Here is a 26,575-nt window from a genome sequence, read left to right as displayed (position 1 = left end):
GCTTCCCAGGCTGCCTTCTGCCTGCAGAAAGCCACTATAAGGGTGCAGGGCTGGGGTGGCCAGGATTGGGGCCACCGGTGCCAGCACCGTGCTGAGCCACCGAGCTGCACCAAGAGGCATCGGGGCAGCTTTTCCTGATGGTTTCCCCTCCCTTCATCCATCAGTTTTGCAGCTTGCCTTTGCCCTGCTTCATTTTGGGATGGAAACACGGCTTCCCCCCCGAGCTGCCGCGGGCAGGCCGGCTCGCTGCGCGCACCACGAGGGCTTTGCGCCGTTTCACCTCTTTGAGACGGAGAAAGGCTCAGCATTGTGCGGGCCAGACGAGCGAGGGACTTTAAGAATGAACTGGAACATAGCTGCGAAATGCGGCATGTCCAATCCGATTTTTCCTAGCAAATGAAACGGATCTGGCGGAGAATAAACACGGACTTTCAGGAGCGGCGTCCCTGAAAAGCGTTCGAGGGGGGGATGCGGAGATTGGAATAGATCAGCCCCCGACACCCCTGCACGGGCCCTCCTCCCTCCCCTAAATGCCGTCTTTAATAGAAATAAATTAGAATAAATGATCAGCCTCTGCCTCCTAAAGACAGGTGGCAGGGTAATATTAAAAGAAATGAATAAAAATTCATTTAATGAGCATTGTTAATTAAACCTGGAAATCAAAGAGGTCTGAGTTGTGGGAATTCAGAGGAAAAAATGAAAATGAAGGGAGCTGTAGCTCGGGGCAGGAAGAGTGGAATTAAATTAAATGTAATGTGGGATTGTGTTTGTTAATGTCTATCACACATCACAGTGTGTTACAGTTTAGGATAAAGTGTTTGTTCTCTGCCTGCACACAAATTACACGCTGCCATGGATGGAAACTCCAGCACGGCACAGGCACGGTGAGGACGGTGGGGACGGGGACAGCGGGAGCAGGGCCCTGCCACGGAGCCGTGTGTCACCAGGGGTGTGCGAGCGTGTGCCACGCGTGGGGTGTGTGCAAGGGTGAGCGTGCACCAGCGTGGGTTGGTGTGCCCCAGAGTGCATCCACGTGCATCGCTGTGGGTTGTTCTCGGCTGCAGAGAGGGCAGCAGTTGTGGTGCTCGGTGCCTGGAGCTCGGTGCTCGGTGCCCGGTGCCATGCGCAGGGCCCCGATGCTGTGGTCCTGCCTCGCCCTGCACCGCAGGGAGGGCCCGAATGGAGGAGGAGGGAGGGATGGGGAGGGATGGGGAGGGATGGAGAGAAGGAGGGAGGGATGAAGAGGAAGAGGGAGGGATGGAGAGGAAGAGGGAGGGAGAACGGAGGGGAGGGACGGAGGAGGGGGCGCACGCTGCTGTCGTTGCTCCCCGGTTTTCCCTTGCTCTGTCGCACCCCGGCTCTCTCCTTCCCGTCCCCTCGGGCAGGAGCCAGGCCCGGGGCGCCCCCAAATTTCTCTCCCTCGCCCCAGGCCCTCGCTGGGGTTCCCCGGTCCCCGCCGGGCAGGCGAGGGAAGCGCCCCGCGGGGAGCCCCGGGCTGTCTCCCGGCGGGACCGGCCCCGGGCTCTGCCATCGGGCGGAGGTCCCGGCCTCCACCGGAGGCTCCGCCGCTGTCTCACCGAGGCCCTAACACCGCGCTCGGGCTAATAAAACGCAGCCTCTCTGCCCTCACCCCCAGCCCCCCCCCCCCCAGCCCTCGGGGCTCGGTCCCGCTCCGTGCTGGGGGCGCTCCCCGAGGCGGCTCGCAGGGGACGTCGGAGGGAGCCCGGGGGGGGCGGTGGGGGGGACCTAAGAAGGGGGTGACACGGAGGAGGGGGGGACACGGGAGCCTCGTCCCCGGGGCCGCCCGACGGCTCTGGAGCAGCCCCGGCCGCCCCTCGCCCCCTCCGCCCGTCGGGAGCCGTCGGGGCCCCTCGGGAGCGGGCGGCGCGTCCCCGGCCCCTCTCGCTGACGCGCGCCCCCGGCGCGGCGGGCGCGCCCCCGCCGCTATAACTGGCGTGCATGGAGTCGGGGCCGGCGCAGAGGAGCGGGCGGGCGATGGGAGCCGCCGCTCCGGCGGGGTAAAAGAGGGGCGGAGACGGGGGCGCCCCCGGGGCCCGGCCCGCCCGGGGCTCGCCGCGGGCCCGCACAGATGCTGGTGCACAGCTACCCGGGCATGGTGAGTGCGGGACGGGGCCGCAAACCGGGGCCGGGGTCGGGATTCGGGGCCGGGAGGTGGTGGTGGTGGTGGGGGGGGATCCGCACCCGACGGGGGGGTCGGCACCGTCCTCACCGCCGCTGTCTCCACCGCCGCAGGACCGCGCCGAGGGGCTCCCCGGGGCACCGGCCGGGGCCCGCCTGCCGCAGCTCCCCGCTCTCAACCAAGCTCCCTACGGCTCGGCTCCGCCGCTCTGCCACACGCCCGCCGCCGATTTCCAGCCGCCCTATTTCCCCCCGCCCTACCCGCAGCCTCCGCTGCCCTACCCGCAGGGCCAGGAGCCCGGCTACCCGCACCTCGCCGACCCCTACGCGGCTCTCAGCCCCCTGCACCAGCACCAGCAGCCCGCCTGGCCCCCCCAGCGCTCCCGGCAAGACGACGCCGGGCTCTTGGCTCAAACCCACCGGGCTCTGGGGCTCGACCCCCGCCGGGAGTACCCCGCCGTGCCCCGGCTTCTCCACGGTCTCCCCGACGGCGGCCACGGCCTCCCCGACGGCCCGCTGGGCCTCCACGGCCTCGGCCACCACGGCCTCGAGGATATCCAGGTACCGGGGCGACCGGGGGGAGGCCGGGCAAAGGAGGGAGGCCGGGGTGGTTTGGGGAACGGGGGCGCACGGGGCGCTTTGGGGTGCCGGGGGGCGTTCGTCCCCCCGGGGCGCCCCGTTCCCGGGAAGGAGCCACCGGGACGCGGCGATGGAGAGGGTGAGGCCGCGGCTCCGCTGCGCTCCCGGGGCCGCCCGTCCGTGTCCCAGCGGTTCCTGCTCGCCGCCGGCCCCGGGAACCCCGGGAACCCCGGGAGCACCGGGAGCACCGGGAGCACCGGGAGTACCGGGTCCCGCCGCTCTCCCCCCCGGCTGACGGCTCTGCTTTGGTGCTTTCAGGCCGTGGATGACGGCGGGATGAACCTGCTCGATCAGTCCGTGATCAAGAAAGGTAAGAGCGCGGCGGCACCGCGGGACGCGCCCCCGGGCTCGGCTCCTGCCCTCGGGGCTCCCCAACGTCGGTTTTTTTTTTTTATTATTTTTTTCCCCCGGGACGGTGCCGGAACCGGGCAGCTCCGGGGCGGCGAGGAACGGGCGCGGGGTCCCTGCCGTGCCCGGCTCCGGTGTCTCTCGGCACCTCTCGGAGCCTCGGTGGGGGCGAAACGAAAGCGACGGGGCCCGGCGGGTGGCTCTGGCCGTTTGTCCGGGGCCGGCCGCGCTCCGTCGGGCCGAACCGGGGCCGCTTCTCCCTCCCGGTACCGGGGGACCGAGAGGCTCGGCCGGGCGGTCCCGGCTACGGGAGAGCCCCGGGGGGACGAGGGTGGCTGGCGGGGGAAGCCCCGAGGGGGGCTCAACGGGGCTCGACGGCAGCTCCGGTGCCCCGGGGCCGCGCAGCGCGGGCACGGCGGAGCGGGGCTCGGCCCGGGAAGGACAAAACGGGGCCGAGGTCGGTTTTGTGCTGCCGAGGCTCCGGGACCGGAGCGGGGAAGCGGCTCCGCGGGCAGGCTCCCCCCGGTGCCAACCTGCCCGAATTTATCGCTTCTTCTCCCCGACGTGTGCCGGGGCTTCCACGCGAAGCCCCGCGGTCGGAACCGGCTCCTTCCTCCCCTCCCGATGTATTTTACAAGCTCCCCTCCGCCCGATATTATTTTATTTTCTAACAAAAATTCCGCCGGGGAGTTGCTGGGAGCAGGAGGGGGACACGAGCGATTCGTGCGGCGAATGGAACGGGCAGGGCAAATAACTGGGGCAAAGCCATCGGGAAACGCTCTCGGGGATTTTTTTACAAAATTAGGGGGGGTGAAAGGGACGGGTTCAGCGGTTCCCCCCCGCTCAGGATCCGAGCACGGGCGGGCAAATGGAGACGCAGCCGCTCGCCCCGGCGCGGTTCGAGGTCGCCGGGTGCCGGGGGCGAGTGGCCCGGGGCAGGGGGACCCGGCCCGGCCCGGCTCGGCTCGGGGACGTTTCCCCTTGCCCGGTGGCTGCAGATTCCCCGGGACCGGCCTCGGACCGGGGGTGAAGCTCTCCCGGTGCGTTGCGGCCCCGTTTGGGTGAAAATTGCCGGGTCCGTGCGCCCAGCTCCATCCCACGGCGTTTCGGCGGAGCGTTCAGGGCGGTAATTATTTGCGCTTTAATTAGAGCACACGAGAGGCATTTCAACAAATCTCCTCGCAGGAGGGATGGTCGCAACAAGCTGCAGCGTGCTCTGCCGTGCCGCCGATGTGCTCGCCGGGCGGCTGCTTTTTTGGGGTGCCGGCAGCATTAAATTCCCGTTTAGAAACGCGTCTCGGTGGGAGCCTTTGGCTGCGGGTCCGGCTGAAATTATAGTCTCGTTTTAATATTATTTTATTTCCCAGCCGTTTTTCAAAACGTGCGATTAATTAGAAATTTTCCGTCTTTCGTCGGGAGGAATTGTTGTTGCGGGGAATCTGTTGTGCCAGATTTGTACCTAAAGGTCCTGTAGGCTCCCTCTTTCGAAAGAAAAAAACAACAAAATAAAATAGAAAATAGAAATAACCCTGGTTGAAAAGTAAGGCGTTGCGGTACAAACACTTCGCCTTTCCCGGTCTTTTTTTTTTATTATTATTATTATTTTATTTTTTTCTGCCTGCCGTGTTTGAATCAAAACATAAAGCGCGTTTTGGAGAACAACCAGATTTCGGCTGCAGCCTTCGGGCCATGTCCCGCCAGGGTTTCCCCATCTCTCCCCGGGAGCTCAGCGCATCAAAAACCGAATTATTTTTTGGGATCCCGGCTCCTTTTCCCCGCAGCCTCCAGCGGCGACCCCGGCAGAGCCGCGGCACGGGCGGGGAGGCGGCGGCGAGCGGGGGGGGGTCCCGCAGCGGGGCGGCAGCGCGGGGACCCCCGGCCCGGTGCGGGGCCGCATCGTGCACCGGTGCCCGGGACCAAGCTCCACAGCCCCCCCGGAGCGAGCCCTGCCCGGCCTCCCCGTGCCTCCCCCGGCTGAAATTTCGATGTCTGTACCCCCCCTTCCCCAGCCGGGCTGCTCTGGAAGCGATGTCCTAAAAACCGGAGTGAGGAGCCCGAAGGAAAACTCGGGAATAACGGCGGCTGCAGCCGGGGGGGGGTCCGGGAGGGGTCGGGAGCGGTGCTGAGCGCCTCGCCCCCCCCAGGACCAGGGGTTTTGCTCCGTTTTCCAGGGCACCACTGCGCGCAGGAGCCGCGCTCAGGAGCTGCGAGCGCCGCAGCCCCGTGCTCGGAGCGGGAGGATTAATTAATCCTCCGCCTGATTTCTTTAATTTAGTTTTGAGTGAAGAGCGGGGCCGTTTGGGTTGGTTGTGTCTGCCCCGAGATGTGGCCTCGGGCACCGTGGCCGTCGGGAATTGCCCCCCTTGGAAAAAAAAATAAATTAAGAAAATAAAAAAAAAATAAACCAGGGGCAAAGCCCGAACCTCGCAGCTGGGCAGGCAGGGAGGACAGCGGGCACCTCTCGGTACAATTCTCCCCTTCCCAAGCTGGGGGAATGGTGGAAAAAAAAAGATGTTTTTATCATAAATCACGCCGAGATCTCAAATCCCGCAACCGGGGCTGCTTAATCCTTGAATTCCTCCCCGTACGGCCCTGGGACAGAAACCCGACCTAAAGCCGTGCGTGTGCAGGCAGATAAATCTCGCCGTAACGAGCTGCTGAGACGTGGTCCCGCTTCAACGAAATGTCCCCCCCCTTGACCCCGGTCCCTGAAGCCCCCCTGGTGGCCCCATTACCAGGGGCAGTGCCCGTGGGCGAGTGGGGAGCGCTCGGTGCCCGGGGACCCGATTTGTGCCCCCCAGCCTCCTGCAGGGGACACGGGGGGCACAGGGGGAGATCTGGCGATGCCGGCAGAAACCAAGCACGGCCACTGGGCCAGGAGCCCCACAGCGGGGGCTTCGGGATCCTAAAAAATATGGGGTGAGCTGCCCCCAGCACAGGGATGGCAAACGGGGAGTATGGTTTGGTTTGGGAATTAATAGGGTAAAATCCTGCATGGGGCGGCGGAGATTTTGTGATTATCTTTTGCGCACGCATTTGTTTTTTCTCCCTCTTTTTAAAAAGTATTTCAGAAATGTTTTTCTGTCTTTTTCTTCTTTTTTTCTTTTTTTTTTTTTTTTGCTGGGTGTTGGTTTGTTTTGGTTTTCCTTCTCCCCCCACCCAAGCATTTATGTAAGAGCAGGACTATCCTAGGCTTGAAAACATTATAACGAGCTCGGAAAAAAGTTTGGTCCGGGGCTCCGGCTGCTGCGGGCTCTGGCTGCTGGAGGCGTTTTCTGCTGCGTTCACCTGCTGCCCCTGTGGTTAGAGGCCCGGGCCAGCTGCTCACGTCCCGGTGCAAAACCCCACAGACAAACTGCAGCACGGGAGAACCTGCCCGCAAGCCCCCAGCCGCTGCCGGAGCTCCTGGTGCGGCTTCTGCCCTGGTGTGAGAGAGCAGAGAGGGATTTTCCATTTATGAAATCAAGCATTACGCCACTGCGCTTCTTAGCGAAAAAAAAAAAAAGAAACAACCCTGCAGCTTGGTCATAAAATAAAGAGGGATTTCATCGCTTTGACATCTTTCCAGGCTCAGCAGAAGAGCCTCCTTTTGGGAAGGAAAATAAAAATCCCTCTCCCCAGCACCAAAGCGCACCCGGGGTCCTGCTGGCGATGATGCCAGCGCATGGAGACCGGTGGTGTGGGGCAAGACGGGGCCCTGCGAGCAGTGGGAGCAGAGAAAATCCCAGCGCCCTGCACCCTGCTCGCAGGGAAGCTGCTCCCGGAGCACCAATGGAGCAGGGCGCAGCCGACACGGGCACGTGCGGGCACCCACGGGTGCTGCCTGGCCGATGGGGACCTGGCTCCTCTGGCTTCTCTTTGAAGCAGCAGGGTTTGGCCGCCGCGCTCTCCCTCGTGTTTGTGACTCGTTTAAATTTCCATCCGAGGCTTTTTAGCTGCTCCGCAGTGGCAGTGCTAGCGTTTCTGCTCAGGAATGCGGACCTGTTTGGCTGGATGCTGGACGGACAGATGGAAAGCTGTGCCTCGGAGTGCTCCGAGCCCACATTTAGAAATACTGCAAGAAGTGGCTGTCACTCCTAAAGAATGCAGCAGAGGAGGGAGACCAAGGCCGAGCTCCTTAGATCCACTCGCTATGGCAGGTTTTGAAGCCAGGTCTCGCCGTGGGGCTGCCAGAGGGACGGGGTCTGGTGTGGGCTCAGGGCTGGTGGGACCGATGCTGCTTCTCCTCCGCTTCGGCACGGGGCAGAACCCAGCTGTAAGAAATGTCGCGTGAAGCCAGATGTGGCAGGGAAAAAAAAAAAAAAACAACAAAAAACAAAACCTCCCCAAAGAACGATACTTGCAGCAGATTAGATAAACATCATTTCCTGCGATGAGAAAGGTAATAAATGAGGTCATCCTATAAAACACCTGGGGCTGCGAAGACTTGTCTTTTATAAGGCTGTCCACAAATCGTGGGTGGAGGCGCTTGGACGGCAGTCAGACGTACGGTGCTGAGCTCGGGCTTCTCCCGCCGAGCTGGCAGAGCTCCCCTGCTCGCCGCAGCTTTATCTGCTGGGGGAGTTGTCCTGAGTGGGAAAAGGGGCTCACCTGGGACAAGCCGGGGCTTGAGGGAGGCTTCGCTGCCTTCCTCAGCTCCGCTCGCAAAGGCTTTAAAGTTTCGGCAAGCCCTCGCGCAGCCGGCACGCTGCGGTGCTCATCAAAACGCCGCCGCACCCCCAGACGCGGGCTCTGCTCCCTCGCGCACACATGCGCGCGCTGCAGGAGCCCCGGCTAATCAAACAGAGAAACTTGAAAGAAAGTTTTCACTCTGAACTGCGGCCAGATCACCGTTCCTCCATTAAAATTATATTTTTAATGTCCTATAATTGCACCAGGATAAAACCAGGTGTGTGTTCATGCGAGATAACACGCTGGGGTACCGGTGGAGGCGCTGGGCTTTGTCTCAACCTTCCCGGTGCCTCCCAGGCATGCGTTATCTCCAAGTTTCATGTACCTTGTCATGACTTACTGTTTAATTAGATGCTTCTAAATGAGTTTTTTTTTTTTCTTTGTTGGAAGTAAAGAGCAGCTCTGAAAGGGTAGGTTCAGAAAAGCCAGCTTGGGTTGCTTTTTTGGCATGTGGCTGGGGAGTCAAACCAAGAGGAGCCGGACTCCAGGTGTGGTTTCCCCATGGGACGGCGCCGCGCTGGGCTGGCCCTGGAGGAGCGATTCCTGCACGCCTCGGCTGTGGGGGCTGCGGGATGTTTTGGCAGCCCGAGTGCTTGCCTCGAGCTTGGGTGCTGCAGCCCCGGCTTGTCAGGGTGGGCAGGATGCAGCCGCCGGGCATGCTCGGGGGCCAAGGGGCCCTCGGAAGCCGGTGGCACACGGCGGTAGTCGGTCACGCATGAGCTGCTTGTGGGCAGGGACGCGGTCAGTCGCCGGCTGCTTCGCTGGGGAAAACTCAGTGCCTCTGGGAAGGTCTTCCCTGGGGGTGTTTTAGTGCAATATCAAGATTTTCTGCTCCTTAGGTTGCTGGTCCTAGCCAAGACCAAGGCGACCTCTTCCTGTGCTCTGGTTTGCGCCCAGCACCCCAAATATCACAATCCAGCCCTTTCTGCTTGTCTCACCCTACGGATCTTCTCTTCCTGCATGCTGTGCACGCTGCCTCAGGCCAGAGCAGGGCGTCCCCCCAGTCCCACAGCAATGAGAGTCAGTGGGGGAGACAGGCAAAGACCCCCCAGCACCCATTTTGGCTGCTGGGCTCAGCAGCTCCCATTCCCGTAGCCCTCCAGCCACGGTGCAGATGTCTCCAGCTCGCAACGCGCTCCAAAAAGCCACCGCCCGGGCGCTGCTTGGCTGGGAAGCCAGGCCCGGTGACGCACACCCCACGGAGGAGGTGGTGCTGAGATCCTCGGTCTGCAGCCGGGGCCGTGCAGGAGGCACGCGCCCGGCCAGCACCCACGGGGCACGGTGGGACAGACCCACGGTGCCCCAGACCCATGGGACCGGCTCCGTGCCGCCAGCCGGGGACGTGCCCGGGGTCACGCCGCAACCACGGTGGAGCAGAGGCCAAGGCAGCCCATTCCTCCCTGTTTAGTAATGTTCTGAGATATGTGATCTCAGGAAAAAAAATGCGCGCAATCTGCCTTAATTAGTTAAAGAGCCTAAACGAGGTTCTCTGAAGTCCCAGACTAGTGCCGTAACCACTAAATCATCCCACCCTTTCCTGTGTGATCCTGGGGAATTACTCATTCTTGCTGTCCTTCCATGTGTTTGTTTATTTTAATTCTTAATGGAGGAACTAATTAGCAAGTGTGGATATGATGCTTGGAGCTGCTGCATGCTCGGCTCTCGGCTCCGTGCCCTGTTCCATGCCCAGTTCTGCCCCGTCCAGGTATCGCCTTTGGTTCAGGGAGAGGTTAAGTGTTGGGGCTTCTAGGAGAAGAGCAGAGAAGCAGTAGGGAATGAGGAAGAATTGCTAGAAATGAGCCCAAACCACCCTCTGCAATCAAATACAGCAGTGTTTGGTTGTGCCAGTGGCTCCGGAGCTGGATGAGGGGAGCTGTGTGCGGGTTCACCTTCCCCAGCTCCCGCAGTGTCCGTGGTGCGTGCTTGGGATTCCAGCGGGGCCGAGGCTCCCCGCCCTCTATCTCAGGCATTTATCTGGCATCAGTCACCCGAGTGCCGAGGCGCCAGGCAGCGAGGGGTCGGGTCAGGCCCTGTTCCCTCCAGACTGGTCGGACAGGAGCCGTGTCCCTGGTGCTGTCCCCTTCAAGGTGGCTGCGTGGGGACGGCGCATCCCTGGGGCGCGCACCAGGACAGAGCGGGGCTGAAGTCTTGGGGTTGATGGGGTGTGAGCGGGGGATCTGAGCACAGGTGTCCAGGTTGCTCCAAGCACCCAGCTCAAGCAGATCCAGGCTAGCAAGGGTTGGGGCAATCGTTGGAGAAACATCAGAGGCTTTGCAGGCACTGTAAGGCTGCACCGCAGCAGCCTGGTTATGGATGTGTGCCGTCCCCATGGCCAGCTCGATTCCTCCTGCTGCCCTTTCTGTGGCCAGCCAGAGCTGTTTTCCCTGCAGGATTCTGGTGTTGCTCCTTCCCCTGGGTCCCCCTGGCACTGTTGTAGTCCCCGTGCTGCTGCAGAGGGCTCTTGGCACACGTGTCCCCACGCCGCGTCCTGGCACCCGGGAGCGACGTTGCTGCAATGCGGTCACTTGGCCCAACCTGCCACCAGTCCCTGAGCAGGGCAGGTAAAAGCAGCTTCACTGCGACACCAAGAAGTGGTGTCTCCCCCAAAAGCTCTCCCCAGGCGAGCCGGTGACTCCAAACGGGCAGGTGAACTGACCTCTGTGCGCTGCTGCGCTCTGGGAATCGAACGGAAACCTCCCCAAATGCTCGGCGGATTGGCAGCGAGTTCCATATGAGAAGTATTTTCCTATTATTATTCATGTCTAATCTTTGCTGAAGGGTCTTATGCCCCTCAATAATCTAAATACATTTTAACAAATTGATAGCAACATTACCATGGCTTACTCAGGATCCACCGCCGTTTGCAAGAGACACAGCATCTTTGTTCTCCCTTTTTAGATTATGTAGATCCAAGCCACACAAATTCAGGCGCTCCTATAGGGAATACAGGGAAAACCTCTCAAGCATGTTACTGTAAAATGGATTATACTGTTTAAACACATAAAGATCCCATATACCGGTTGCCAAAATGTAATGGGAGTTTGTGCAGCTAAATGAATAAACCTGTGATGCCGAACGCTACGGGGCAGAGCGGTGCAGTGGGCGCAGGCGGGAGCGATCGCTGCCGGGGCGACGTTTGATGAGAAACTTTCCTTGTCGGCTGCATGGAGCCGTGCAGATTTCCAGTTCCTCTCGCTTAAATCCTACAGCCATCCAGCCTCCCGGTTCTTTTTCCTGCCTACCCGATACCTGTGTAATTTCTGTGATGTGAAATGTGTTTTTTCTATACAAAAAGAGGCAGAGTCTTAGATCTGGCCAGAGCAGTTAATAATTGAACCGAATTTTAAGTAGTTGTTATTTTTCTTGCTCAGGTGGCAAAGAGCTTAGCTGGAAATTCAGAAAAAAAAAATATGGAATTGGGAGGGGAAGTGAAATAATCTGAATCCCTGCACTGACTTTTCACGTTGGAAATGTGGCAGGGAGAGGCGCAGGAGGGGTCAGGGCATGGCACTGCCAGAGCACTTCTGCCGGTGAACAGCAGAAAATATCTGCAAGTAAGTTTCAGCATTCAGAAGCAGCATCCAAATCCTTTTTCATTCATTTCTGGGAAGCTTGGGGCACTTGGATTGGATGAGTTAGGGGGATTTTTAATCTTTAATGCTGCTTCCCGAGGTTTTTATCCAGGCTGCTTCCTCAGGTGCTTGCTGGGGCTCCCCCGACAGCACGATGCAGTCCCCAAATCCAAGCCCAGCAGGGAAACTTGTGGCACTCCCAACAAACTGTGATCTCTTCCCAAATTCATGAAAGATTCTGAACAAGAGCATCTGAGCTTGAGTTGTGCCTGAATGGCAAAGCAGGGAAATGCAAGAGCTGGAATAATTAATTGCAAATCGGTTACTAATCCCCTCCCCAGTCCTGAAGGTGCTTTTGCGAAGGTGTGTGTGAATAATTTTGGTTATTCTGTGGATTGGCTGCTTCTTTAAAGATGTGTAACCAGGTGCTGTCTTTAATGGGGATGCTGAACCAGCCCCAGGGAGGCTGAACCTCCTCAATCCGGCCTGAAACTCCCCAGAAACAGAACAAGTGCCCAGTGAGAGACAGCAGGCACTTCAGGGGCTGTAACAGAAAGAAAAATCGCAGTTTATATCAGACGGCACCTTAAAATTTAGTTCGTAACTTAATGTATTGATTTGCATTGGAAACAAAATGTTAAGTGGGGCAGCTTTGCATAGGCATGGGACCTCTCCTGATTACCTTTCTCGTGGGAATGGTTTGGGGCTGCTGACTTGCACCTCTGCTCCCTCACCTCTCGAGGGTCCCAGCCCCATTTCCCTATCGGGGCCGAGCGATCTGCAAAGCCCTGAGATAAAAACCAAGATTCTTTCCATCCTTCCATTTGAAAAGGCCTTTGAGCCGATTACAGCGTTTCCTAGAGAGGCTCCCTTTGACATGGGGACTCGATTCGGGTTGTGCATTCAAGATAAAGAAAATACCTGTATAATCCCCTCTGGGAAGAAAGGATAATTACAGACTGCGGGCTTGAAATATAGCTGATGGCACTGACCTCCTTCCCCGGACCATCAATAAATACCTCTGCGCTGAAGCACCAGGAAATTGAAGAAGCTGAACTCTGCAGCACCTCCTCGCCGAACCAGGGCTTTAAAAGCCACGGCAGGAGCAGTCGCCTCTGGCTCCCACCCACACGCAGCCACTTCTTTCTGTATGTATCTCGGTCGGATAATTTACATCAGAGACATTCAAAGTAAGGCTAGATGAGTTCGCCGAGCGCTCTTCCTGAAAGGCGGCGCTAACCCTCTGCCTTTTTTTGAAGCACCTTTCATCAGGGGCTGCCCACCAGCACAGTTTCCCAGCCAGCCAAGGCTTCCCCACACCGCCTGGAGCCGGGCAGAGCCGCAGGGAACCGAAATTTGGGCTGGGCTCTCGGTGCCATCCCCGGGCACCGATGCCCGTGGCTCGCCTGCTGCCGGCGAGAGGCAGGGAGGCAAAACACCAGAAACTGCAATGAGGAGAAGCCAAAATTGGTTCATGGGGTGCTGGCGTCCCTGGCACAGAGCTGCCCTGCGGTGCTGAGATGCTTTTGGGGCAGCTGGAGATGTGAAATTGAGTTACAAGGTGGGCTCCCCAGAGGTTACCCGATAGCCCTTTAAAATGAGATCTAAGCTCCAGCACGCTCCCGCCCTTAAAAGAGGTGTCGCAACAAAAGCGCCAACATCCAGGGATTCGGGAGGAGGATTTACCTGTAATGTACCCAGGGAAGGAAGACAACAGCCTTGTCAGACGGCAGCGATTTGCATGTTCCCTCTGGACTTGTTTTTCCCCTCGCAGCACCCCGAGCTTTGGCTGGAAATGGAACCGGGCAAATAATAGCGCGAAAAGCAATCTGATTTCCAAGCACCACAAATTCTCCTGCTTACAAACTATTTCGCAAGCAGACAGCACATTTCTCAAATGGGAATGAGTCAGTATTTCATTTTTTTTTTCTCTTTTTGTGGGTAAAATCTCTTTTCCCTTAAAACAAAAAAAGCTGCCGGGGTGCAGTCAGCATCGGTGCAGGGGCACGGAGCAGCCGCGGGGCCGGTGATGTCCCCACGGGCACAGACCCTGCATGGGGTGGGAAGGGGCTGTCTGCAGGTAAAAGTGGCCGTTTTCAGGAGCTGGGATGTAGTTTCAGTTTGTTAATGTGGATGGGAAGGAGAGGGGTGAGCAGGCAGCAGAGCATGAGGCTGTGGGTCTGGCTGGGCACAAACTCCCCAGGGAAAGGCAGGGAATTTCGGTTCCTTGGGTAAAAGCCCCTGAAGGGCGTGCTGCTAGTGCTCCTTCCTCTTTGTACCTGGAATGATAAAGCCACAGGACCCACCTCTGCAAACCTAGACCAGAACTGTCAGAAACTTCCTCCCAGGACACCTCGGCCAGAGCTGGCCCCCAGTTACATCCCTGGAGCTGCTGGGGCCTCGTGCCCACAGTGCTGCCTCCCTACTCCAAGCAGCATCACCACGTCCTGTGCTCAGGCACTGAAACAGATCCTGCTGGCTGCATTTCCCACCCCAGGGCTTCTTGTCAGGAAAAATCTTCCATCCAGGGGTCACTTGGCCAGTGTTAATGGCATATCCCAGCATCGATCCCAGGTAGATGTTGGTATCTCCTTTTTGCTCATGGAGACGGTGGAGCCCCAGCTGTGGAGGTGACCCGTGGGTGCCACAGAGAGACTCCTCGGCTTTGGACGAGGCTGGAGGACAACTGCAGGGCAGTGAGCACCCAGCAAGAGAAGGGACGAAGCCTTCAGTGTGCTTGGAAACCAGGATTTATCCTGAAATCACTCTCTCTGAATCAGGAGTTTTCATGCCACAGCAAATTGGGCTGTGCGAGTTTCATCGCCGCTGCCTGCTACGCCCAAAGGGTGCTTAAAAGACAAACCAGAAACGAGTCAGCACAAAAAAAAAGCCTCTCTGACAGGAGATCAGAAGCTGTTTGGGCTTGAAGGGAAGACAAAGCCGTGCCTACCCACGGAGCTGCGGCAGGGCCGGTGCCACTCTGCGATGTGCACGCAATGCGCAGCAAGTGGCACCTCCCCTGCAACCTGAAAGGAGGCAGCGAGCTGGGGAGCCTCAGGGGAACGCTTCTTGTGGCCATCCACAGAAGAAATTTGGATCGTTTTCCTTCCCACGTTCGGCAAGAACTCCTACAGCTTTTATTGGCACTGGGACGTCCTCAACAGCAGACTTCAAAATGCGAGGGCACCGTGAGACAAGAGGATGCAGTGGCAAATGCAGCTTTATCCCAGGGCATTTAAGAGATTCGGGTGCTATGGAAGCAGGGGACATACCGGGACACACCTCATCAGCTTTCTGGAGCTATTGCCCAACTTTTAGGAAGCGCCATAAATCCCGGATTGCTTATAAAAGCATTCCCACAGACCAGAAATGCGTGCATTCAGATCGTGCTCGTATGCCTGCTCTTTGGTAAATGATTTAACTTGTTCTGTGCCTCAGTTTTCCCCGGCTGCAGTAATTAGCCAGCTCACCCAGGCACTGGGAGCGAGGCAATGACTCAAGCAGCAGGTCCTGTATCAGCGCCGGGCTGGGGATTAGCCGCGGGAAACTCTTTGAGGTCTTGGGGAAAGGGCCCTGTCAGCACAGCCGTGTTTCAAACTCAGTTTTTCCCTCCTGGTTGGATCCCTGGGATGCTCCTGCACAGCCCAGCAGTGTTTCCTTGCAGCCCTGTCACTCCCCAGCCCGGCAGCAGCATCCCCAGTCCGGGGTGCTCACTGGGGTGAAGCGCGGCGCTGGGGCTTTGTCGGGGGACCCCAGCAGCTGAGCTCTGACACTGGGCAGCAGCCCAGCCTCAATGACCCAGGGGTTTTGGGGAGCAGAAGGATTTTTTCCCCCTTTCTCCCATGCAGACGTCCCCGTGGCTCTCTCGTAACTCACCCCTGGCTCTCGGTTTCTTCCCCAGCATCCCCAGCTCCCTGGGCTACCACAACCCCGCTGGCAAGTCAGCAGCTCGTTTTATCAAAAACCCAACACATTTGAACATTTCTTGTTGAAAACCAAGCCCTGGGTGGGACGGGATGGGCTCAGCTGTGCACAAGCTGCCCCTTGGAGGGGGCCAAGCATGTGGGCACCCCCGTGGATGGGGCACAAGCACCCAAGTCCTCCCTTGCTGGTCTGTGTGTGATGTGTGGGCCTGTCCCTGTAGGATCGAGCAGCCTGTGGGGCATGTTTCTGTCCCAAACTCCATCCTCTGTGGCTGTGGGTGTGCTCCCAGCCTGCCTGAGCCAGCGGCTGGTACCTGCCCACCGTGGGGACCAGTCACACGCGGTGATGGGGACCAGAGGGAAGAACGATGTCCCTGGAGCCAAGGGCAGGTATCTCCATGGCCCAGCCCCAGGAGACCTTAGAGGGGGCGTCCAGTGCGGTGACACCAATGTGACATTTCTGCTCCCAGCTGTGCCGCCTGCAAACCCCCCGGGGGCTCAGCTCCGTGCCTTGCCCTGCGACCCCGCTCGGACACGGCGGCACCGAGCGCTTCCCCTCGCATCCCACCTGCGCGGTGCCCACAAACAGTGGTGAGCACCCCCTCCCTGCCCCAGCCGTGTCTTTTTCTGCACCGTAGCTTAGGGGTGATGCCGTGCCAGGCACCCTGGGGTGCTGCCCGCAGGGCTCAGCCTCCCGCATGCACCCGCCGTGGGCTGGATGGGTCCCCAGCTCCTGCCCGCAGCCGCAGGACGCCGGGGCCGGCGCGCTCGGGCGCTGCGCCGGGTGCTGCGCCTGCAGCGGTCTCATGCTTCCTTCTTGTCTGCAGGCTGGCTCAGGTGCTCCGATCACCTGCTGCTTGCGGGAACGGGCAAGCAGCAACTGAAGATCGAGGGGGACTTTTGGTTTACTCAGATGACAAGAGACAATTTTGGTTCCCCCAAAGCCAAGGAAACAAAGCTGTCAGGCTTTAATGGTAGCTTGTCTCCCTCCTGCAGCATGTTTATGGGCAAACAAGCTGCAGATCAGACCAGGCAAACAGCAGGTGAGGCCAAATAACAATAATTAATAATTAATGGCGAACGTGGCTATGTTTATTCTTGTTGTATTGAGGCAACACTGTCTAATGGCTGAAGCACTGTTACAGGACTCGAGAGGCCAGGCTCGGTTTCCAGCACTGCCGCTAACGCCTGCGTGATGCTGGGCTGCCACCCGCCCCGTTCCCCCTTGCCATTTGGTGTGCCGTGCTGCCAGCTCTGCCCTTGTCCCATCCATGCATGCTCGTGCCAAAGGCAACGGGGCCGTGCTCTCAGCTTGGCCTCGAGGCAGAAGAGCGATGCCAATACGCACGGTCCAGTGTGGGCACCTCGGTGCCGGTGCCCCTGTGGCTCCGTGGTGCATACAGCAGGGGTGGTCCGGCTGCTCAGGGCATCACCTGCACCACGGGGTCTCTGGGTTATAGCTCTCCAGGGGGATTTGTGTCTGACCGTAGGGTCATCCCCCAAAAGGCCAGTTTGTTTCCAAAGTGTCGTGTCCCCCTGCCTCACCCTGCTGTGCACCAGCACCCATCCGTGCTGCCTGGTGTCCCGTCCCCGTGGCCACCCCCTCGCAGCACGTGCCCGCTGTGCCACCTGGCTGATCTCCAGGCCAATTTTCCAAGGTTCGGGTGTTTGCTGCTGGTGCCAGCGAGGTTTGCCTCCTTCCCCAGCTGCCACATTTCATGGGCACGCGTGGTGCAGCATGAGCCCCTCTCCTGCATGACTGCTCGGTCCCCGGTGTGTGCCCGCAGGTCCCCGGCCATGCATGCAGGCTCGGGTACCACCACTGCATGACTCCAGGCATGCACAAATGTGTGAGTGTGTAAAGGATGCAGAGCACTGCAGGCACTGATAAATACGTGGTGCAGCAAGCAACCCAGGGGTCCCCACGGGTCTGGTTACGGGGTGGCCCCGCTGCAGCAGGAGCCACACGTGCCGGGGTGCCTGGCCCTGCCGTGACACACGCCTTCGCAGCACTGCATGGATGTTTGTAAAACATGCTCTGACTTTTTATTTCAAGGGTAATTTAGAGACAAATATAACCTGTTCTGGGCCTGGGAGAGAAAACTTTGAAGTCGCTGCTTCCTGGAAATGTCTCTGGTTTCCTCCGTCAGCGGTGATGTTCCTGTGTTTGTTCCTCCCTTGACATCCCTCAGCCAGCCCCAGCCGTGGCACATGCCAGCCCCGCAGTTACCGACGCCAGCACCTTGCCCTTCAATCCCCTGACTTTGCCCACGTTTCATGCTAGAGGGAACTTAATGTACCTTAGCTCATTTCCATCCATCTCTCAGCCCTAAAACATTAGCCATTTTTATGTACCATGTGCTGCTTTTTATTGCCACGCTAACAAGTTGTTGAGCTCTATTTACAATATGCTGATTGTAAGAGTCCACTAACAGGTCCAGTCTACGTAGCTTTCCCAATTAATTTGGGGGTTTTCTGTTTCATTTTGGGCATGCGTATTTCCTTTATTATACCCACATCTCACCCTGGCATTCGTTGCTGCGTTACTCGAACGCGAGCTGTTCCATTACCAAGGCACCACAAGGAATGCCAGGGCTGAAATGAGCTGGAGCGACGGCATTTGCAGTCCCCTTTGGATTCTTTGAAAACTTGTTTTTTTTTTTCTTTTTCCAGAGGTAAATTGGTGATTAATTTCAGAACATGAAAGCCAGAAGAGATTTGGCACGGGCGACAGCCGTAGTTTGGACCTATAAAGCTTTACTGTGTCTCAGAAGGTTTCTCAGTGGGGTGACGTATGGGAAAACCGTGCCCGTGTCAGCCCAGTGCCATGCCAGAGCCCGGCGTGGTGCTGTGCTCACCACTGCCTGCCTCATTTCTTTGCTAACCAACTCCTGTCCATTGAGCAAAAGGAAGTTTGCGCTGGATTAATCGCGTTCGATCGGCCCAAGCTTCCTTTCGGCCCATCCTGATGTGATTTTAGGGCTGCGGCTTGTTGTGGGGCTAACCCCAAAGCTGCAGCCTTTCCCCTGTTCCTACGGGCAGGTGTTTGCGGGCACGGTGCTCAGCCCTCCCGGCACCTCCCTGGCTTTCTGCAGGGCAGGAAGGTGGGAGCTGAGCCCTGGGGGTGGAGGCTGGAGGGGTGCAGCAGCTTCCTAGGCCAGGAGAGAGGAACGTGCACCCTGCGAAGGGCCAGCGCTGCGCTGCCACCCACACCAGGGGACGCAGGGCAGCAGGCGCAGCCCGATGCTGCGGGCAGACCTCAGCCTCCCAGGAGACCAACCCGAAACCCCAGGATTAATTCCACTAGAGCTGGGAGGTGCGGGAAAGCAGGCGAGAGCAGAGCCTGGGCTTCTTCCATTCTTTTTCTTTTTTTTTTAGTTCGGTTTCATCAACCCCACCTCTCTCTTTTCCTTCATTGAAGAGAACACGAACCCGAGCTATCGCCGGCGGCCACGCTCACACCTCCGGCTGGCAGCGCTCGTGCTGGCTGCTAGAAAGCTGCCGGCAGCCACCGAGCTGCTTCCCAAGCTCCGGCATCTCAGCCCCCGTCTCCCCTTCTCTCCCCTCCTTGTCTCCCAGTGCCCATCCCCTCGAAGGCGAACGGCACCACCATCCCCACCCTGTCCATGAACAAAGACGGCCTGATCGGAGGGGTGACGAATCCCAACGAGGTCTTCTGCTCGGTGCCTGGCCGCCTCTCCCTGCTCAGCTCCACCTCCAAGTACAAGGTGACGGTCGGGGAGGTGCAGAGACGGCTCTCGCCCCCCGAGTGTCTCAACGCCTCCCTCCTCGGCGGGGTCCTGCGCAGGTAAGGGGCACGGCGCTCCCGGGAGCTCCCTGCTGCGTGCAGGGGATGCCTCCGAAGCCAGCTGGGTGTCCTGCACCGGGGTTTACATCCCGTGTTAGTGGAGAAGAGAAATCGGGGGTGTATGGCTTAATGAGAGCAGCATTTTGTTGCTTTCCCTTCCAACCTACAAGCTTAAACTGGAATAATGGTCATTTTAAACCTTAATTACATCCCGGTTGTTTTTCCTCCTTTCTCTTCAGGGCAAAATCAAAAAACGGGGGTCGGTGTTTAAGGGAAAGGCTGGAGAAAATCGGACTCAACCTACCCGCGGGAAGGCGCAAAGCTGCCAACGTCACCCTGCTGACCTCGCTGGTGGAAGGTAAGAGCCTCTTCGCTCCCTCGTAAGACGGGAGTGCCGAAACTTCAACACCCTTCATTTGCAGCTTTCCACAACCGAGAACACTTAAAACAAAGTATGCAGTGGTCACCACTAACTGCGACCGAGACTGGAAATATCCCCGTGGAAGTCTCCCTGCTGATTCAAACACGTCTGTCCTCTGAAACTGAGACGTTTCTGTCGGACCAGTCATAGCCCATGCTGGAAAAGGCGTTCGGGACCTGAACTGGGTGGAACATCAGAGCTGCAAGCTCCCTTTTGGCCCTGCTTAAATTTCCCAGCCACTTCTGGGAACCAGTTTTGGTAAAACTTAATCAGGATCAGAGGAACCAAACTCAAAGAGGCCTGAATAAAGCTGCTGGGGTTTCAGCCCGGCAGTTGTCCTGTAGCACCCCGTGCCCTCTCGGGCCACAAAATCGCCTGCTGTGATTGTGCCCAAGGGCTGGGCTGTCCCCGGGCAGCACCGACCTGTTCTGTTGGGGCTGCACAGCACAGGTCCATGCCTTGTGTCCCCGAAAAGATGCCCCAAATGGGAGCCAGGTTCTCCTCTGCTGGCACAGCAGGGGACAAACGAGACACGGAGGAGCTTGCAGGTGGAGATAAAGTTTGCGGTGGCTCAGCCCATGGTGCTAAGGGCTGAGAGCAGCTATAGCAGAGGTGCTGTGCAGCTTGAGGTGCTCGGAGCCGCCTGGTCGATTGCTCCCCTCCTACTTTTCGCACTATGGAAATGACGATGCGGTCTTTGGAGAAAAGGGCACGGGACGCAAACAAATGCAGTGACAGCTACGACTCCCTTCCAGCTCCGGAATCCATTGTGCTCGAGCCCAGCGTGTTGGAGGCAGCTGCCTGCAGTTTCTGAATAGAAAATCATTTCCATTGTTGGCAGCAAATTAAATGACCCGCTTCATTAGGCGGAGGTTGTTACTGGGGGGCAGTTGGTTTGTGCTGAATGAAAGGCTGATTTCCATTAAAAGAGGAGAAAGAAAAGAGTGGAAGAAAGAAAGGAAGGAAGAAATGTACATTTTGATTTCAGGTGGCTGCCGATGTTTTGGTTGCTGCTTACCAGCTCTTAGTAAATAAAAGCATGGCGCCATGTGTGCTTGATGGATATAATTTCCTCCTGCACGTAAGTGTTATGGCACTGGGAGCTGTTTCATGCAGAGGAAGGTGTCAGTGCTTTGTCATTACCCAGCACACAGAAACTGGCTTGTCCCTCCGTGCACCAGGCACTTACTTTCTTGGATGTTTGCTGCCTTGCTTTAATATTTTCTCCCCTCTGTTTTCCCAAATGTCTGTTCGTTTTTAAAAAATACTAGGTGGATTTTTTTTGAGTGCTAGTAATATACTTTTTGTTACACAGAAGACCCAAAACTGTTCGTACAGATGGGGGAGGGTGGGGGCTTGGGATTCCAGGGAGCACTACAAGGGCAGCACGCAGGTAGAAGCACAGCTTCCTTCGGGAACTCTTGCCTTCTCTTGAGCATCTGCCCCATCAGGTAGCTCCAGCATGGGTCTGGACAGGCAGTAAGGCTGTACCTCAACTTCAGAAGCATGCCCACATTCTCCGGAAGAGGCATGTGTTCAGGCAGGATGCAGGCTCCTGTCTCCAAGCCCACTTGTCCCCTCTGCTGAAGCCTCTCTAAGCCAGCACCTGAATTGCCTTTAAAACATTGAGCCATTCGCACACACTCATAGGAGGAAATAAATCCAGGCTCCAGCCTCAGCTCTCACCACGAGGACATCCAGTCCTTTTTTATTGCCACAATAGCTGTTTTTCAGCAGCCAGCGCGTTTTGATTATTTTCTAACACACAAACAACTGCAGCTCCAATTCTCTAGGTTTACCTTATCCGTCGCTTCTTTGGAAGAAGAGAGAAAGTGGAAAGCATCAGCTGCATATAGCAAGCACAGACACTTTCCCCGTGACACGGCTTCACAGAGCCAGCTCTGGGAGCTGGGAAAGCTGTGCTGGGATCTAGGTTAATGCTATCAGGATGGATGGCCTAATACATGCGAGCAGCAGGGGGCAAGTCAAATTAGCTCTGCCTGCCCGACCAGGATTTCGGGTGCTGGGCATGATCAATTGCCATCAGCTCTGATTACTTCCAGGGGGACGCCTGGAGATGGATCAATTTCATCAATGGGTGGGCATTTCCAGGGGGTGATGGATATGCTGCCTGCACACCCAGCCCGAGGGCCCTGCTCGCTGTGGGAGGATGTAAACACCTTCCTTCGGCTCCTTCCATCCTCACATCCCTGTTTTTTTCTGGCAGTGACAGGGCTAAGGCTGCTTTGCACCCTCTGACTTGTTTAAAATTCTAGGACTAGTCTACGATTTGCTCAGTTTGGAGAGGGCAGCAGGAAATTTTGGAAGAAGTGGGGAGAGACAGATCCAGCAAGGGAAGGGGCCGAGCCAGAACCACCTCTGCTGTTCCTTCTTTTGGAGGAGAGCAGCTCAGTGAGCCACACATCCTGACCCAACGCCAGCCACCACCTGCTCGGTGCCTTTTAAGTTATCAAAGGAAGGGACTGGCTTCTGTTTAGAGGTGGTGATGGTTCAGTCGGACCCGTGTGGTCTCCCTGTTTTACAGATGGATGCAGGAAACTTTTAGTGGTGTCTCTGCAGCAGCTTGAGAGCCGAAGGTGGAGAGGGCTCTTGGGTGGTGATTGAGAAAGGAGAGCACTGCAGTCCCGTGAGCCATGTCAGTGAAATGCCTGAAGCTGCTATAAAAATGTTCCCTTTCACACAGGGGTTGATGCAGCTTGTCAATCTCTCCTGCTTGTAGGTGAAGCCGTCCACCTGGCCCGGGATTTCGGCTACGTGTGCGAAACGGAGTTCCCAGCCAAAGCAGCAGCAGAGTACCTGTGCCGACAGCACTCCGACCCCACCGAGCTCCACACCAGGAAAAACATGCTGCTGGCTACCAAGTGAGTACTCACCCGGCCACAGCGCGGCAGGTACACGCAGCCCGCAAGGGAAGGGCGGCGTTCGCCCCAAAAACTTCCTCTTCTGCCCCGAAAGCTTCCTTTTCTGGCCTCATAAACTGCGCACAGCCACACCTGGAGAACGTGCAGAAAGATGAATAATTAGCATGGATTGAAGGGTTTGTTCCTACACGGGAGAGGTTAACCTAACCCCGGGGAACCTCGTGGCACTGCTGGACGTGCCCTTTGGGCTGCACGCAGGGGCTTTGTGCAGGCTGGAGCTTGTGCAAGGAGCAGGAAAAGAAGCCCCAAACACCCCCGCAGCTTCCCAGCAGCATTTATAGTAACGCAAACCTTTCTCTTGCAGGCAAATTTGTAAAGAGTTTGCAGACTTGATAGCCCAGGACCGCTCACCGCTGGGGAACAGCCGCCCCTCCCTCATCCTAGAGCCGGGTGTGCAGAGCTGTTTGACTCATTTCAGCTTGATAACCCACGGTTTTGGGGGTCCGGCCATCTGTGCGGCACTCACAGCCTTCCAGAACTACCTGGTGGAGTCCCTCAAGGGGCTGGATAAAATGTTCATGAACAGCACGGGGAACGGGCACACGGCTGGAGACTCCAAAGCGTCAGAAAAGGAAGTGAAGCATCGGAAATAACGCGCTGACTCCCTCCCTCTGCCCAACGGGAGCGTTCCCCGGGAGCAAAAGGAAGGTTAAACGCTGCTCGGGGGGACGAAGACCCAGGGCAGTGTTTTTCTGAACTGCTACATTCGAACTCGGGATGAAACTCGTAAAGCAAACAAAGAGAAGAGAGAAAAGATTTAAAGAATTTAAGACGAAACCAACTCTAATGGACGTAGTGAGAATGAGAAAATAAGCCAGGTTGATGGCTTTCGGTTTTTGCCTTTTTTTTTTTTCTTTTAAATCATGGATGCAGGAAGCCAAGTCATGTGCAATTTTTCATTTTTTATTTTATTTTTTTTGAAAGCCCATAACGAAATCCTGACATGCTCCAGGAATTTGTTCTGAGAAGAGCGAGAAGAGGCCTCCTCAGTGCAAGAAGCAGAGGAACGAGCAGAAGAGGGCAGGGAGTTGGGTCGCTGGCTGTACCTGGATTTATCAGCTGGTTTCAACAGGCAGACACGGAGGAAACCTTCCTATTTCCCCACCAGCCCTAAAGCCAGGCCAGGAGAAAATTGCCAGCAGAACTGCTTTGGATTTGAAGCAGTTTCAGACTTCGTTTACAGTTTTCAAACAGACTCCACGTGGGTTTCCCAGGGCTGTGCCACGAGGGGAGGAACAAACCTCACCCTGGTCCTTCCCAGGGCAGGAACCGACCACGGAGAGCTTCCGACTGCTACTGCAGGGGATAAAGCAGGTTAAGTCATACCCGGGACTTATTACAACTCCACAACCTACAGATAACAGCACAGAAGTTTCTAAAATTAATAATAATAATAATTATAATTAATAAAGCACAAGGAGCAGAACTTGAACCAGGCCAAACTGAACTGTTCTAAATCTGTATATATTTATTTATGTGTAATTAAATCTGAAAGTTTTAAGATGTCCAGTGCGAGTTATTTATATCGAATTGAATCTTTTTTTTTTGTTGTTTTATTTTGTTTCATTTTTGTTTTGTTTTTGAAAGATGAAAGTCTCTGGTTTTTCTGCCATTAGAAATGGGAATGAAGTTTTGGATACACAAAACTGTAGCATGGACAAGATAGGCTGTGATAATAATGACTATAGAAGTTCTGCAGGATTTTGTACTTGCTGTTGTTTCTCTTAATGCTGCAATAGATGTACAACACCCACACCACAATGTCATTCTCATTATCTTAATAAACCTCTTTTTATTTGAAGAAAACACCTCCATCGTTTTTGTGACCAAGGATCCTTTTGCCTCTGCGGTTGTACCTGATATTGTTTCTTAAATCTGTTTAACTATTCCTTCAGTTCCATGGCTGCTGTTTGACTGAGCTGTGCAGTCAACAAATAAAAAGTTCAGGGGATGACAGGAGCTGGTGTTCATGCCCTGACCTCACAAGTCACGGCAGCTGAGCAGGCCGGCGCCTCTGTAGGGCTGGAGACGAGCAGTGAAATGATGAGTTTGCAGATACTTCAGAACTACTCGGGGTAGTCAAATCTAAACCTGTCTATAGAAGGACCTCATAGTATCAAGAAAGTGAGTAAATTAGAAGATAAACTAACCCTCCTAATCTATATGTGATCAAGCTCTCTAAATTAGCTTCTACGTTTGTTGCATTATGATGGGTAGGACTCCAAAAGCAGCCACGTCATGCACTCACAGGAGGTCAGAAATACAAATAAAATGAGGGGAACTGTTAGAGAAGCTTTACTAAGCCAGGAAATGGATACTGCATCACATACCTGTGCTTATATGTTATTCCTCTGTCTCAAATGCCACTCGCAGATCTGGCCAGCCTGACTGGTAAAGCCATGGAGAAAAGCAGCCAGGATGATCGCAGATGGGAGCAGACTCCTGCTGGAGGAATCAAATCAAATGGGTCAGAGCTGTGCTGCTTATAGAGGAGAAGAGCAGTAAGGGACAGGCATGGAAAATGATTGGAAGAATACAAACAGGGAATAGCTACATAAAACTAGAGACAGGACACCCAACGAAACAGGCAGCTGGCTTAAATAAATGAAGAGAGGACAAGCAAGCAGCCATGGCAATCCATGGAAGCAGATGCGTAAATGGCATTTGACAAAATGGAAGATGGGTGGTTTTAGAAGAAATGGTAATAGAGAAATAACCAAATGGTCCCAAAAGGAACCGCAGGCTTCCAGAGGGACCTCTCTTTCAGCCAAGTGTGAAAGGAAACATTTTATGTACTAATATAATTTGTGGGGATGGCTCAGAGTCAGAAGCTTGCGTCTAAATACTCCTTTCAAATACTTAAGGATGCACGTAAATTGGGAATCAGATTGGAAACGTCCCTTGGTATGAAGCTTATAAAAACAAAGACCTAAATGACGGGCTCTGCAGGTTTGGTTTTGCTCTGGACCTTCCCAAAGGAAGAGCCAAAGAACAGGCAGGAGCCAGGGAGCAGGATGGAAATACTAGAGACACATTAGAGGCTTGTCTACACTTCAAAGCTCTTTTGGCTAATGCAGGGTGTGAGCCAAAAGCACAAAAGCTCTTCCTATATAAAATTATTCCAAAATAGGAGTGGCCTGTTCTGCATCATAACCCATTTTAAACGTGGATTACGATAAAGGAGAACAAGGTGCTTTTGTGCTGGAATACAGGTTTCCCTGCATGGAGCTACTTAGCATAACTATCCTGAAATAATTCAATTTGTAGACATCCTGTGGTGCATGGTATCAGAGAACAAACTGCAGTCCAATACATGATGAAAGTGTATGTGTGCACACTGTAATATACGGGAGCAAAATGTTTCATAACGTAATCATGTTATGAAAACCTGACTTGGTTAGGGCACTCTTTGAATATCAAGTAATTCTTAGACATAGCAGCGATGAGCAATAGAGAGAGAGAATCAGGATATGCCTAAGGTAATTACATACCATGTCCATCAGGTGGAAAAAATACCTCCCTCCTCATTTTCCTCTTTGGGTTCTGCAAGTCTTCTGAATGTTTTATGAGGTGTTTAACAGTCTGGTGCCTGAAAGGCCGGGATGCCACCAATTACCTTTTAATTGTGAGGAAGTTTGATGATTTGGATTCACTTGGTGATTCTGCCACAGATGCTCAAGACTGACAGGGGAGAAATGCCATGTGAGGTCACCTTTCTGAAGGCATTGAGGCTTCCACTTCCCCAAAGGACGAGAAATCTTGGATTTTTTATGCCCACAGAGATACCTGAGAAGAGCATAACATTCAGAGGTTGTGCCAGTCCAATTCCTGTTTGTAAAATGTTAGTGCTGGAGTTCCCCTCCTGGGGACACTGTCAAACAAAGCCATCCCCTGGTGCATTCTTTGCCTTTCCATCCTAAAAGAGAGAAAGGCTTTTTACACAATTCAGGGCTCCACCCTGGTATAAATTCCCACACTGATTACAAATATCATCGTGGGAAAAGACGTAGGATTATGTCAAGGAGTAAAAATAGATTCGGGCTCATGGTTTCTACCCTCGTTATAGAACACTGTGGAATTTCAATCCTAAAGGGGAATTGAAAAAAAAAGAT

The 26,575-nt window shown here is 55.7% G+C and overlaps 1 protein-coding gene and 1 long non-coding RNA gene across 3 annotated transcripts; one reads left to right on the top strand and one right to left on the bottom strand.

Annotated features, from left to right (window-relative positions):
* The first annotated feature begins 1,771 nt into the window (after positions 1 to 1,771).
* On the top strand, positions 1,772 to 23,540 carry TFAP2E (transcription factor AP-2 epsilon). Of its 2 annotated transcripts, XM_068657544.1 has the most exons (8): positions 1,772 to 2,116; positions 2,254 to 2,700; positions 3,037 to 3,088; positions 16,120 to 16,335; positions 18,872 to 19,100; positions 19,340 to 19,458; positions 22,262 to 22,403; positions 22,768 to 23,540. In XM_068657544.1, the coding sequence occupies exons 1-8, from the start codon at positions 2,090 to 2,092 to the stop codon at positions 23,054 to 23,056; spliced, it is 1,521 nt and encodes a 506-aa protein (XP_068513645.1). In that variant the 5' UTR covers positions 1,772 to 2,089; the 3' UTR covers positions 23,057 to 23,540. The 2 variants fall into 2 exon arrangements, with proteins under 2 accessions (XP_068513645.1, XP_068513646.1); XM_068657545.1 differs by lacking the exon at positions 16,120 to 16,335 and having other exon boundaries at positions 1,782 to 2,116; positions 22,768 to 23,535.
* Positions 23,356 to 26,338, bottom strand: LOC137842908 (uncharacterized). Its single transcript, XR_011089270.1, has 2 exons — positions 26,080 to 26,338; positions 23,356 to 24,905 (listed from the first exon to the last, which is right to left on the bottom strand). It is a non-coding gene; the product is annotated as an uncharacterized lncRNA (long non-coding RNA).
* Positions 26,339 to 26,575: the final 237 nt, after the last annotated feature.

Source organism: Anas acuta, chromosome 21 (genome assembly GCF_963932015.1).
Source record: "Anas acuta chromosome 21, bAnaAcu1.1, whole genome shotgun sequence".
In the NCBI taxonomy this organism is placed as follows: Eukaryota; Metazoa; Chordata; class Aves; order Anseriformes; family Anatidae; genus Anas; species Anas acuta.
The sequence above is the reverse complement of the archived record's forward strand: the minus strand, read 5'-3'. Positions and strand labels throughout refer to the sequence as shown.

Coding starts and splice junctions, on each gene's coding strand:
- TFAP2E (XM_068657544.1), top strand. CDS start 2,090: ATGCTGGTGCACAGCTACCCGGGCATG. Junction 2,117..2,253: donor TGCACAGCTACCCGGGCATG/GTGAGTGCGGGA, acceptor CCACCGCCGCAG/GACCGCGCCGAGGGGCTCCC. Junction 16,336..18,871: donor TCAGACCAGGCAAACAGCAG/GTGAGGCCAAAT, acceptor CTTGTCTCCCAG/TGCCCATCCCCTCGAAGGCG.